The sequence below is a fragment of the Phasianus colchicus genome, chromosome 20 (assembly GCF_987193195.1).
Source record: "Phasianus colchicus chromosome 20, bPhaCol1.hap1.1, whole genome shotgun sequence".
Classification (NCBI taxonomy): domain Eukaryota; kingdom Metazoa; phylum Chordata; class Aves; order Galliformes; family Phasianidae; genus Phasianus; species Phasianus colchicus.
The window spans coordinates 4,806,280-4,819,955 of NC_143455.1; the positions used below are offsets into that span (position 1 = coordinate 4,806,280).

General features: G+C 55.9%; 1 protein-coding gene across 3 annotated transcripts; it reads left to right on the forward strand.

The window, feature by feature from the left end:
• The first annotated feature begins 901 nt into the window (after positions 1-901).
• Positions 902-7,033, forward strand: FOXJ1 (forkhead box J1). Of its 3 annotated transcripts, none has more exons than XM_090122022.1 (3): positions 902-1,037; positions 1,754-2,306; positions 4,886-7,033. In XM_090122022.1, exons 2-3 carry the CDS (start codon positions 1,791-1,793, stop codon positions 5,687-5,689), a joined length of 1,320 nt encoding a protein of 439 aa, XP_089978148.1. In that variant the 5' UTR covers positions 902-1,037; positions 1,754-1,790; the 3' UTR covers positions 5,690-7,033. The 3 variants fall into 3 exon arrangements, with proteins under 3 accessions (XP_089978148.1, XP_031454958.1, XP_089978149.1); XM_031599098.2 differs by lacking the exon at positions 902-1,037 and adding an exon at positions 1,050-1,148 and having other exon boundaries at positions 4,886-7,032; XM_090122023.1 differs by lacking the exon at positions 902-1,037 and adding an exon at positions 1,480-1,656.
• The last annotated feature ends 6,643 nt before the right edge of the window (positions 7,034-13,676 follow it).

The following is a 13,676-nucleotide window of genomic DNA, read 5'->3' on the forward strand; positions in this document are numbered from 1 at the left end:
AGCGTGTGGGTTCCCACAGGGGCGACTTGTGCCCAGGGATGGGGACATCACCTTGGGGCATCACCCGTTTAACTTCACTGTCTTCCACCACACCACGAGCTCAGAGCTCGGGGCTGTGTCCTCTCTCTGGAACAAGTGCCAAAATCATCAGCCAGTCGCCCTGCCCTGCTCTTAACATCACATGTAATAGCAGGGATGGACAAAGGGGATGGGAGCTGCCCCCAGCCCTCCATCCCCAGCCATCCCTGCAGCCAGCCTGGGGCTGCACACGTGGGTTCTGCTCAATGGGCAAGGAGGGTCCGGAGGGGTGTAGGGATTCCACCAACCACCTTTGGGGACTTCAGCATCCCAACGTAGCCAGCTCAGGAGCTGTCTGTGATTACGGGGAGGCAGCCGTTGCTCCGGAAGGTCCTGGCAGGTGAGAGGTGGGGGTTTTCTGGCTGCACCCCCCTGGTGTGTGGGGTGAGGGCAGCCCTCCTTCCAGCACCCTCCACCCATCAGGGATTTAAGAAAAAAAAAAAAAAGAAAAAGAAAAAAAAAACAGATTGCTGCTTCCGACTCTGCTTCCAGCATGTTATGGGTTTGAAGAGTACGTTTAATAAAGGGTATCTTACGTCCATCAAAGTGTCCGGAGTCGCTGTGTGAGGGCTGGCGGTATCCCGGAGGCTCAGTGGCTGTAACCCCAAACCCGAAGAGCCTTTTCCCGTCGCTTCTTTCGAGCTCTGCTCGCCCGGTCTGGATGGAGCTGATTGGTACCAACCTGATGCCCGAATCCCCGCCCGCCCCTCCAGCCCCCAACAGCGGGACGAAACGGCGGCTAACAGCTCCTCTCCATGGCAACGCGGCAGCCAATCAGAGAGCGCGAAGCTGTTTACGGGGCGGAGCGTCGCCGTGGCAACGCGGGAAGCCTTGCGGAGCCGCTACTTAATGGCGGGCGCTGCGCTGCCGGCAAATCACGGCGACGGGGCGGGCAGCGCCGGGGGCACAACTCATCCCTAAAGGGGGGGAAAAGCGGAGCCCGAGGCCGGGGGGTTTGTGTGCGTGGGGTTTTTTTTGTTTTTTGTTTGTTTTTTTTTTCTGGTTGGCGTTTCCAGAAGCTTCTTGCTCTCCCGTGAACTTTAGGAGCCGGGGCGCGTCGCTGGGACGGGGTAAGGGGCGGCGCGGTGGGATGCGCTATGGGGCGGCCCTAATGGGGACATCGGCCGTGGGGGGCTGCAGGGTTAGAGCACGGAGCTGCGGGGGGGGGGGTGTCATTCATTTCTGTAATCTCCCCACTCCTGGCTGCAGCCAGCAGAGGTGATAGGAGCTGAGGGCTGGAAGGGCTCTCGCGGTGCTGAGCCCATTGTGGGGGGCTTTGCTCCTTTTTGGGCAGCAGGACGAACGGTTTTCTGCCTCCCCTCCCTGCCCCCCCCCCCCCCCCCCCCCCATCCCAACCCCCGACTGTTGGGGGCTGCATTATTTGAATGGTAGAACCCACAGCCCAACGGCTGCTGCCCAAGGGCTGCCAGTGCCCAGGCCGGCTCAGGGGCCGTCCCTTCATCGGGTGACACCGGGTGGCATTGGGTGACAGCTTCATGGCCACGCTGGGGGCTGAACACCAACCCGGCAAGAATGACTGAAGCCTGAACCCATCAGCTCGCTCTGGGCTGGGCTCAGGTTCTTACCGGTTGTTTTGGGGGTTCGGGCTGCCGAGAGCAGCTGCACCTCGGGGAAACTGACCCTCCCCTCCCTCCCCGCCCCGATGTCATTGCAGGTCCGTCCCCGTCCCCTCCCGGCGCTGCTCCCCGTGGATGCTGGAGCTGCCGCAGCGCCCAGGCATGGCTGAGGGCTGGCTGAGCCTGCGGGCGGCCGAGGGGCAGCAGGGCGGCATGGGGGACTCGAGCAACCTGGACGACAGCTTGACCAGCCTGCAGTGGCTGCAGGAGTTCTCCATCATTAACGCCAACGTGGGCAAATCCTCCTCGTGCCCCAGCGGCCCCGATCCTCACGATTGCCACCACATCCCCGGCTTCGCCGCTCCCTGCTCACCCCTGGCCGCCGATCCGGCGTGTATGGGGATGCCCCACACCCCCGGCAAACCCACCTCCTCCTCCACCTCGAGGTCGGCACACCCGGGTTTGCACGCACAGCCACCCGAGGACATCGACTACAAAACCAACCCGCACGTCAAGCCCCCCTACTCCTATGCCACTCTCATCTGCATGGCGATGGAAGCCAGCAAGAAGACCAAAATCACCCTCTCTGCCATCTACAAGTGGATTACTGATAACTTCTGCTACTTCCGACACGCCGACCCCACCTGGCAGGTGGGTGCTTTGGGGTCTGAGGGTTTGGGATGTGGAGGGGGATTGCTTCCCGTGGGGTTTGTGGTTTGCTGTGGTGTGCACAGGGATGGAGGTACTGAGATGGGAGAGGGAGGAAGGATGAAGTGGCTTTGGGACAGGGATTGAGTGTGCAGGGATGGCGGAGGGAAGGAGCCATTACAGGGGAGAGCCCAGGGCCATTTTAGGAGCGGGGAGGTGCATGCTTAGCTTTGGCATGTGGATGTCTCTGTTCTCAGCTCCACCTTTTTGCAGCCCCCCTCGGAGCTCAGTGTGTGAGAAACCCCCAAATGAAGGCTCTGAGTGCTGAGGAGAGGAACGGGGAGGGCTCACGGGGTGATGCTGCACGTTGGATAAATCCCCCTTTGGGGAGGCTCAGAGCAGAAACGCTGCAGCTCTGCGAGCAGGGCAGAGGGGAGTTGCTTCTCTTGGAGAGGCCGAGGAGACTCCATCACTGTGATGAAATGCGAGGCCTCAGAGAGAGGCCGGGCTGTCCCATATCTCAAATGAACCCATCCTCAGAGGTAGGGGACAGCCCTCAGCAGTTCCAGGCACAGCGTGAACCGGGGGTTTTTCCCAGCCCCCCCATCTCTGTGCCCTCCATGCAAGGTCACTGTGAGGCTTTCGGGATGCAGCAGGGCAGGGAGGACCTCCACAGATCCCAAATGATTCCCACACCCAATCTACTGCACAGGGCAAAGAAACTGCAAACCCCCCCCAGGCTGCCCTCTGCCCACATCTCCAGCAGCTCCCAAAGCCCATTCTGGGGCAGGGAACTCCTTATCCTCCAGGATTTCATGTCACCTGCATCCTCCTGGTGAGGACAGCACTTGGGACCCCCCAGATCCTCCCTGCATCCTCCCTATGGGGCCACCCCATAGAGCAGCACAGCTCTGGCAGATGGGAACACTGGGGCAGTGTGCATTGCTGGTGGGGGTCTTTTGGGGTGGAGCAGCACTGTGCCAGCATGTTGACTTTGCCCTGCAAGCTCCTGGCTGGCTAATCACCGTGGTTTTAATTAAATGTGTTTATTAAAAAAAGAAAGAAAGAAGGGTTTTCAATCCCTCCCCGCAGACATGCGGGGGGTTTGCAGGATTGTGGCAGGGAGGAATGATAAATATGTCCATGTAACAAGGGGTGGCCCGGCCTGAATGAGATGTGGGATGGGGAGGGGAGATGGGGAGCCCGGAATTCAGCCCACAAAGCTCTGACCCTCGTAAAATGTCATCAAATGGTAAAGTTGGAATCTCTGCAGCCTGGAATGTTTGCGGGGATGTCTGTGATTCCCCTTCTTCCTTTATTATTTTTTCACTTTTCTCTTTTTTTTCTCCTTTTTTTTAAATCCCTTTTTCTCTTTTTCTTCTTCCTTTCTCTTCGTTTTCCTTTTTCATTCCTTCTTTCTCTTTATTTTCCCCCTTTCCCTTTTTTATCCTCTTTTCCCCTTTCTTTCTTCCCCCCCCCCTTCTCTTTTTTCCCCTCTTCCTTTCTTTCTCCCTCTTTTTTTTTTTTTTCCCCTTTCTTTCTTTTCGAGGCCATTTTCTCCTCCCCTACCCCAACTCCCCTATGAGCAGACAGCCTCGAAAGGTCATCCCACCCGTACTCCGGGGGGAGATGGATCTATTCCTGTGGGAGCTGAGTGCTTTGGAGGGGAGCCAGCGCGCCCAAGGAGCTCCAGCCCAGCGCTGGGTTTTGTTGTGTGTGTGCCTATGTGTGTGTGTGTGTGTGTTTTTCAACAGCTCTGAGCATTCAAGCCTTGTTTTTCCTACTCGGCACTACGGATTATGGATGAATAAGCATAAAGATATCCAGGCAACATTAAAAAAAAAAAAAAAAAAAAGCCCTCTACCATATCCAATCTCTTAATACAGTCTTGGCTTTGTGGAGCCCAACGCTGTGTTATTTACCCGATAACTGAGTTTCCTTTCTGATTATTCACATCACTCTAGGCACATTCAGGGCTTCAGAACAGCTCAACAGGAGCAGAAACTCCTCTTTTTCTTTTTCTTTTTTTTTTTTTTCTAGCTACTTTGAGCTGTGGTTGATGAAGATGTGGTGATTTCACACATCCTGGGCCAGGAGGCACCTCTAGGGGCAGATAGCCCAGGATAGCTTTGCCCACCTCCCCTTGCCCTAGCAATTGGCACAGATGACCTTTGGGGGTACAGGGATGGATGACACCAACCCCATGGTGCTGCCATGCATTGCTGTTTGAAACGGGGCCATGGGGACATCAGTGTGAGTCCCTCCTCACCCTCTATGCAGAACCAGAGCTCCTAGAGTGAGTCTGGCCTGTTTCTCCCAGTGCTCAAACCCTGTGGCCCCACTTCACAGCCGAGGATATTTTCACAAATGCTTCTTGATGGCTGGCAAGTTCAGGCTCAAACCCTTTTCTTCTTGCTTGGCGGAGAGGAAGGGAAACGATACTGGAAACCCAAAGAGGATGGATGCCATGACAGTGTCATTTCTGCCTTATTTCCCCCCAGGATCCCAGCTGATGACGTATAGCCATGCAGGTAGGTGCAGGAGGCAACGCTCAACCTCTCTCTTTTCTCTTTTGCCCGTAGAACTCCATCCGACACAACCTTTCCTTGAACAAGTGCTTCATCAAAGTGCCCCGTGAGAAGGACGAGCCGGGGAAAGGAGGCTTTTGGAAGATCGACCCTCAGTACGCCGACCGGCTGATGAACGGGGCCTTCAAGAAGCGGAGGATGCCCCCGGTGCAGATCCACCCAGCCTTCACCAACAGGGCCCAGCACCAAGCGTGCGGCGTCAGCGGGCCGCTGCCTTCCAGCTGTGCCAACGGCAACGTCCTCAACGTCAACACGGAGTCCCAGCAGCTGCTGAAGGAGTTTGAAGAGGTCACCGGAGAGCAGAGCTGGGATGGGAAGAGCGGCCGCAAGCGCAAGCAGCCCTTACCCAAACGCACAGCCAAGGCGGCCCGGCTGCTCAACACAGCCCTGCTCACCCAGGAGGAGCAGACCGAGCTGGGCTCACTGAAAGGCAACTTCGACTGGGAGGTCGTCTTCGACACCAACCTCAATGGAGATTTTGCCACGTTTGAGGAGCTGGAGCTCACACCGCCCATCAGCCCCATTGAGCGTGAGGTTGACCTGGCAGGCCACGGCTATCACGATAATCCACAGGAGTGGTGCATGGCTGGGTCCGAGCAGCCCCTCACCGAGCCCAACCCCAACAACCTGGACTTTGACGAGACCTTCATGGCCACCTCCTTCCTGCAGCATCCCTGGGATGAAGATGGCAATGATTACCTCTCCGGCTCCGTCAGCATGGAGCAGCTGTTTGAGCTCGGTGACGCCTCGCTGCCTGCGGATGTCAATGAATGGAGCGCTGTGGGAGCTTTTCTATAAGCAAAGGACAGAACCAAACCCACGGGAGCTTTGGGAGGATGCTCCCTTTGTGCTGCTGGAACTTGCAATATTTGCTATGGACGGTCTCCCCCAGCAGTTTGATTAGCTTCGTGGTAGGGTTATTCATAGACATACCAGTGGGGAGAACACAATAACACAAAAAATTGCTTGAAATATCTTCAATGGACACACCAGAAGTCTGAGGTCCACGAGTTTCCTCAAGAGATGAGACAGAACAGTACTTATTTTTTTACTTCTTAAGAAACAAAATGTAAATTACCATTTTTCTTTGCATGGAAACGGACACGGCATACAGCCCTCCTCTTCAGAACCAACAGACAAGATTCCTGGTGGCTTCGGACTCCATAGACTACGTGCAATCTTCTCACTCCTTCTTCTCTCTGTTCTTCTCTCTCTTTCTGTCCGGGTTCATTTGTAGGTGTAGCTAATTAGTTAGCAGGCAAATAGAGTCCCCTCTGGATTCTCCAAGTTCAACCTCCCTCCTGACTTGTGCCTGGGGAAGAAGGAAAGATCCGTAAATTCAGTCTGCCTCTTTAGATGTTTTTATATAATCTATTATATATTATATATTCAAAGAAACCTATATTTTTAGCATTAGGACTTCTTTTAGGGGATATGGGGAAATGTAGGTTGGGGATTGTTTTGTACTTTGGCTTATGTTAGTTGTTCTGCAAACCAAGACCTGCACAGTGGCTTTGATTGGGTCACCCAACTCCGTGTCAACATCAGCACCGTTCTTGCAGCCAAACTGTGCCGAAACTTGACCCAAAGCTCTTGGATTCCTCTGCTCCTCTTCCCCATGGGTGGTTTGGGTGATGTAGCTGCTGAGTAGGAGTAAGGAAAAGCTGTAGTATCAGTGCTGTGTGTCTTAGACTCGCAGAAAAATAAAAAAAAAAAAAAGAAATGGGAGATTGTAAAGATTTTGTTTTTTGGTTGCAGAAGCACTTAGGATTGTTGTTGTGAGTAACATAGCGGGAGTATAGCTGTAGCACTAGAGTCAATAAACCAGCCTTAAAAAATAAAACGAGAAATAGCCTTGGTTTAATTTGCAATGGGCAACGGGGGGGTCGGGCACTAAGGCTCCCTGATACCCCATAGATTCAGTGGGGCTGGGCCAGGAGCTGAAGCCCACTGAGATGCCACCACACAGAGCCTTGGGGCTGGTGGAGATGTATGTACTTGTATGGGTGATGCTCCTTTTCATCTGTTTTTATATTTTCCTGGGTCGTGGTGAACGAATGCAAAGATACGCGTGCAATTATAACCTTTTTCACGGAGAGTTATTTACAAATTAAAAAGGAAAAGAAAAAAATGGAGAAAAATGAAAAAAAAAAAAGACTTTTGGTTCCTTGTTTCCCTCCAGCAACTGCCTGGCTGTGTCTGAGCCTCTCCCATGTGGGGCTCAGTATCTCACCATCCCAGTCCTGCTCTCCAGCCCTATGGGGGTTCAGCAATTCCCCATAGGAAAACTGAGGCACAAACCTCATGCATGGCACAACTTTCACATCAAGGGGCCCTGCTGACTTGGGGACAATGGGAGCTGCTCCCAAGCTCTGGAGTGTCCTTCTCTGCTCCTGGGGGGTGGTTGTCCCTGTCTCTCCCCATAGGAACACAAGCGGGTTGTGAGCCCTCCTGGGTGTGGGGTGGTGAGAGGAGCTGCACAGCTCTGCAGAAATAGACAAACCCTCGTGGGGCCAATTACACCGAGGAGCAGCTCAGGCTCTGCAAGAGCAGCAAAGCAAAGCAGTGGCTGCAAAGCAAGCATAGGTGGGGGGGTCTATGTGGGGGGGAGGGAGGGGGGCTGGGACATGGAGCTCATTGTAGGGGTGGATGGGCTGGGGGACCCACACCTGTATAATGGGATGGTGGGAGAAAGAGAGGCTTCTGCTCACATTTGAGTACCCCTACGGCAGCAATGTCCCCTCCAGACCCTCCCTGGGGCTCAGAGCCTCAGCTGGATCTGCTCCAGGACATCCCAGCCCCTGTGTCTTACGGACTGGATGGGCACTGCAGCAGCAGCAGCAGGTGATCACAATCACAGCTGCTCTCAATCTGGGCAATCTTAGCCCAAAAGAAGGGCTGGGCTCACTGCTGGAGGTGGTCCTGTTTGGTGCTGGGAGGGCAGGGTGTGATTGAGTGGATGAGGCTCCCAGGGGCAGGGCTTGGGGCTCCTTTTGGCCTGGGGAGCATGAGCCCCCCAAAGGAGAAATGAGGGGCTGGGGGTGGGCAAGTGATGGGATGGGCTGGGAGGTGGTGGAGTGCCACTGTGGGGGTGTTAAAGAGGTATGAGGATCTCTTTAACTGAAGGACCTGTGTTAGCACTGGGATTTGGTCATGCTGATGGTTGGGCTGGGGGAGATGGGATCACATAGGCTGGAAAAAACCTTCCACGATTCTATGGCTGGAAATCTCAATAGTGCATCTCCTCCTGCCCCACTCCCTATTGTCAGCACGTGGGCTCTGCTCTCTATTTCTCCTTTTTAAGGGTGTTATTAGCAGGGCTGGGAAAAGCCAGCAGCCCCTCGCTCCTATGGTTCACTGCTTCTTTTGCTGGCGAAAAGCCCACATTTCTGCTTCACCCCCTGCAAAAAGCAGCGCCCCGGGCACCCACCCCATACAGGCACTGCCAGCAGCCAGCATTCCTGCCAGCCAGGAAAAAGGGTGAGCATAAAGCAGGCACCAGGAGAGGCCCCAAACAACCCCGTTTTGTTCAGCTCCTGAAAGCAGCGCCGCAAACTTGGACGTGGATCTCATGGGTTTTTCCCCTCCCACCCAGGGGCGGTTTTGGGGTTTGGGTGTCAGCCATGGGATGGGGACACGGTGCTCCTGCCAGCGGGTGGCACCGACCTGCCTGGGCATGCCATATAGATGGGAAGTGCCCCACTCCCTGCTTTGCCCCATAACCTTTGGGTTGTTCAACCCGCGGCCATAAAGCCTCTATCAGTGGTTTCTCTTCTTCTCCCCTCCAACGCCCCTCATCCATCATCCACCCCACGGGCAAACGAACGACACCTCAACCCAATCTCTGCTTTGCAGAGAGGGGGGAAATATACACACAGCCCCTTCTTTTCTCTGCTTTTCTTGTGTCTTTCTTTCTCCTCCATTGAGCGCGGCGCTGGCACGGAGCCATGCTGGCAACAGCCGGCTTTCACTTGCTAATCATCCCAAATATTGAAAATCTACGCCTAGAATAAACAGCCCCGAGATTGGGGCCGTCTCTGCGCGGTGTGGAAATGCAAATCCCACTGCCTTTTGTTTCCTTCTCCTGGTTCGGTGCTGGGGGGTTTGGAGGAGGTCACAGCTCACAGGGTCTCTCCCTGCGCCCAGATTGGGTTTTATTATTATTATTATTTTTTTTTTCTCTCCCTCCTCGAGGGGTAAAATAAAAAAAACAGCCTGTTTCGGGATCCCAGGCTGGGATGGGTTGGAGCGGTGCGGGGAGAAGGGGGAGGCAGGATGGAGGAGGGCAGGGGATGGACACGCATTGCATAGCAATGAGAGAACCTCTGAAGTTTGGGAAAACAAATGGGTTCCCAAAAAGTGCCCCTAGGGGCTTAGGTGGGTGAGAGCCGGCAGGACCCTGCAGCGATGGGGTGGGGATGGCATGGGGCAGGAGGGAGGATGCAGAGAGAGGCAGTGCCAGTGGATGGCTTTGGGGGTTCCTGTGATCATGATTTGGGATGGGTTTGCACCCAAAGGGATGGAGCTGTCAGAGCAAAGCCTGCAGGGGCAGAATGATGGGAAAGCTGTGCTAGGTCCTCAGTGGTTTTACTTTGTAGGGTTCGGGCTGGATACAAATCTACTCCTGCTCAGAGCTTCCCAGCCCTGGATGGGAGTGCTGTGGGGTCAGGGGGGCTCAGGGAAGGGGCAAAGCCTCCTGTCTGCTCTTCCTGAAGCCTGTGAGACCAGCAGCACTTGCCCAGTGTGGGTGAGTGCCATAATGGGGGAACTGAAGCTGTGATATGGACCTGAACCTGACCACGTGCCAGGCAGTGCACAGAGGGGACAGCAGTGCCGCCCCCCAGCACTCCCAGCACCCCCTGCCCCCCATCCCTGCTCCTCTGCAAAGCTGCTTTAGGTCCCTTTGTGGTTTTGCAGGACATGTGCTGTGCTGGGAGCTTTTGCACCCCCAAAGCTGAACTTGGACAGCGCTTTGCCACGCGCGTGATCTTGCAGCCCTTTTACACACATCCTCATCTTTTCATCCAGATCTTGCACAAGGGGTGCAACCACCCCTCCTGCATCCTGGCACCACCCCAGCACAGCGCAGCACAGCTCCCTGCATCGCTCTGTGCCCCGGGATGCCAGGTTGGGTTCAGTGGGCCATTGCCAGCAGCCGTTCCCCACGGCAAGGCTGGCACAATGGGGCAGGCTGAGGCTTGTTCAGCACTCCCCTGGCTGCAGGCAATGGTCCCTGCGTCACGGCTGTCACAAGGAGACATGGGGCGTGTGCCCCTTCCTCCTCCAAACATGCCCAGGGTGGGTGTGTGTGTGTGGGGGGGGGGGTCCTCCAAGCTGACCCACACTGCTGCAGCAGGAAAATGGGGGCATATCCAGCTTTGGGGCGTTGGAAGCTTTGCCCCCACCACCTGTTTTGGAAAGGAGTGCCCGCAGGGTGCAGCTCTGCCAGGCCTTGCTCACCCACGGGTGCTGCTGCAGGAGGAAAGGAGGTGCATTGGGAGCACGGGGCTTTGAATAGCCAGGGGATACCAGTGGGCTTAATGTGGGGTGTGGGTCCAATGGGATGCTCCTATCCCATGCATGGGGTTGGGGGAGGCACCAGCGTTACGAGCAGCTGGTGTTAAGGCAGGAATCACAAAGAATTTGGCCTGGCATGGTGCTGGTGGGAGGCCTGCCAGCCTGGCAGGCAGGAGGAGCCATGGCTCTGCTCCCAAACAGCACTTGGTTTCTTTGGGCAGAGCCAGCGCTGGCAGCTTACATCTGCATGGGGAGCCCCCCTGTTCCAAGGGGATGGGATGTTGGGGTGCAGAGAGGTGGCTGCTGGGGTGTAGGTGTCTATTTCCAGCCAGGGAATGAGGAGAGCAGCACGGGGATGCCATGCTCTGTCCCAGTAGCTTTTGGTTAGGAGACACATTAACAGGCAGGAATGTGCAAACAGCCAAAGGTCGGGGTAAGGCGGCTGCACAGCCCAGAGAACACAGCGAGCAGAGGCAGAACCCCACGAGGGCAATGCAGGGGATCCCTGGGCACAGGGCTCCTCAGACCCCACTGGTCGCTGTGCCCTCCTCCTGCCGGGTGGCTCTTAGGGGTCACAGAACACATTCCAGCTATAGGGATGGCTCTGGCTGCTGCCCCACACCTCCTCAGCCCCATCGTGTGCGGGGCTGCCGACCCACATGGCAAACAACCCCCGCCTTCCCCAGCAACGCGGCTTAGGGAGAAAATGAGCATCGTCCCCATCCTGGCCCCAAAGCATGAATTACGGCACCATCAGTCCGTGCCAGGACTGATGCTCACAGTGTGCACTGCCCCAAACCTGGCCCAGAACCTCCTCAACTCCTTAGATCGAGAGCTGAAGGGCTTGGGTACGTGAGATGGGACGCTGCGGTTGTCCCTGTGATGTGCCAGCTGCTTGGTGGCACCAGGGCTTGGCTGGAGGAGGGGTTCTGCACCCCGTCCCCATCCACATCAGCAGCACTAAGTAAACAGCGCCGGGGGAACCTCGTTAATCCTGATCATTCATTTACAAAAAGCCATTTAGAGCCGGCTATGCAGGCAGCTATCAGAGCACTGGGGAAGGTTTCCCAGCAGGACCTTAATTCCCTCTGCAAATAAAGCTGGAGGTAGAGAGAGCACAGCTTGTGTCTGTGCTGGGGCAGTGGATGGGGTTGTGGGGGGACTTCTGGGGCCAACCCTTAGGGACTGATCCCCACGACCCTACAATGAGCCAAGGGCTGAGCTCTGCTGCTTCATCTTGTTTTGTTTTGTTTTAGGGACTCAGCCAGCAGCTCCAATGCAGCTCTGGGGCAGGCGCTGCCATGCTGCAGCCCTTGGCATTGTCCTGCCCTTCCAGTGCTGCACTGGGAGGACTGGGGAGCTGCAGGAGTTCCCATGTGGGCATGGTTCTCCTGCATGCTGAGAACCTCCACGAGACATCATGGCTCAGAGCAAAGCTGGTAGGGCTTGAGACAGCTTTTGCCAGAGAGGCAAAGCCCTTCGGTGGGTTCGGTTCCTTCTCAGCCCACTCAAGTTCACCCTAGCAGCAGCCAGGTGCACTCATGCTCTGTGGGGGCAGGCAGGATTCATTTCTGCAATGGAACTCTTCCTGGGGTGGGTAGCACCAAGGCACAATGAGGGGACAGCAAGTCCTCTCTCTGAGGGCTGCTCTTAATTGAATATACCTGGATCTCATCAAGATTACAGCTTTTGTGCAGTGAACTTTGCTGCTACACAGGCAGCTGGGAGGGATGTGCCATGGGGGTCAGCACAGAGCACACAAAGCAAAGCAAGGTGCTTCCTGCCTCACTGCCCCCAGCTGCACATCAGGTCCCTTCTCTCCTTAGCATCATTTTGGGAGCCCAGCACCCCAAACCTGCTGTCCCCCGAGCAAAATGACCATCATGTCCCCACGGGACCAGCAGCCACTTCCTTGTGTCTGCAGCACCAAAAGCTCCCCTTGCTGAACAACAGGGCCGTGATGTCATCCGAACACTGCATCCAAACAGCCCAAAGCCATCGGGTTCTGATCAGATCCCAACCTCCAGTTTTGGAGCAGCACAGCAGCTTTGCTCGGTGCCAAATGGACTCATCAGCACTCTCATTAGCACACCGCAGCCCCAACCACGCACGATGCCAACTCGGCCGTTGGTGACACCCTGCCAAGGGAGAAAAAGGAGCAGGGGGGGAAGCAGCATTCCTCCATCCACTGCTGAGTCATTGCCTTTCATCCTCCGCGGCGGCAGCTTCGGCGCGGAAAGCGATTGTTGGAGGGGTGGGAAGGCGGCTGTGAGCGGCGGGACGGCAGCAACAGCCGGCGGGACGGGGTACAACCTGTGCTGTTTTGTTTCAGGAGAGGCAAAGGGTGGTTTAGGGGTGTGCACACACCTGGGACGTGTCACAGTGCTCACGTCCCCATCTGTCCGGTGTCACTTTGGGGGTGTGGGTGCACAGGGTGAGGGGGGAGATCTGCTTTTGGCTTCGGTCTGCCCTTAAAATGAGGGGGTGTGCGATTACAGAAATGGCATGGATTGGCAGAAAAAAAAAATAAATCCTTTCCAAACGCAGCAGTGCTCACCCCAGACAGGTCAATTCTTAGGGACACAGTGCTTGTTAGCAGATGTCCCCACTAACCCTGGTGGGCAAGCACAGCCAGGCTGTGTCACACGCAGAAAATACACTGCCCTTCGTGTCGGCCAGCACACAGCTGTCTGCAGCATGATAAGGTGGATCATAAAACGCACCCATTGTTGAATGAAAGAGACCCATCGGGCTGTCTCAGCTCCTTTCCCAAGCACAGGGTGGGCTGACAAGGGGAAGATAGATGGGCACACGGAGGTCCCCCCCGTAGCAGGAGGCTGCACGAGGCTGGGGGGTCTGATTTGTGGCACGCAGAGCCAGTGCAGCTGGTGGCAGGGTCACACTGGGGCACTTCCCTGCTGTGCATCGCCTTCCTGCAATGGGTGCAGCACCTTTCTGGCAGCAAACAATGCCAGGACACATCGAGCTGCATTTCCTCCTTCCGTGGGCAGCCCAGTGCAGTGTGACAGAGCAGATGGGAAAGGCGGGATGTGTGAGGTTGCACCTCACCTCGAGTGTTGTGTTCATTGTTGGATCCCTCTCTACAAGAAAGGCATTGAGGTCCCGCAGTGTGTTCAGAGGTGCACAACAAAGCTGTGAGGGGTTTGGAGCACGAATCTTATGGGGAGCAGCTGAGGGAATGGGATGGGTCAGAGGCCAGGAGGGAGCTGAGCCTGGCTGCCACAGCCTTCCTGCAGGACCACCAACA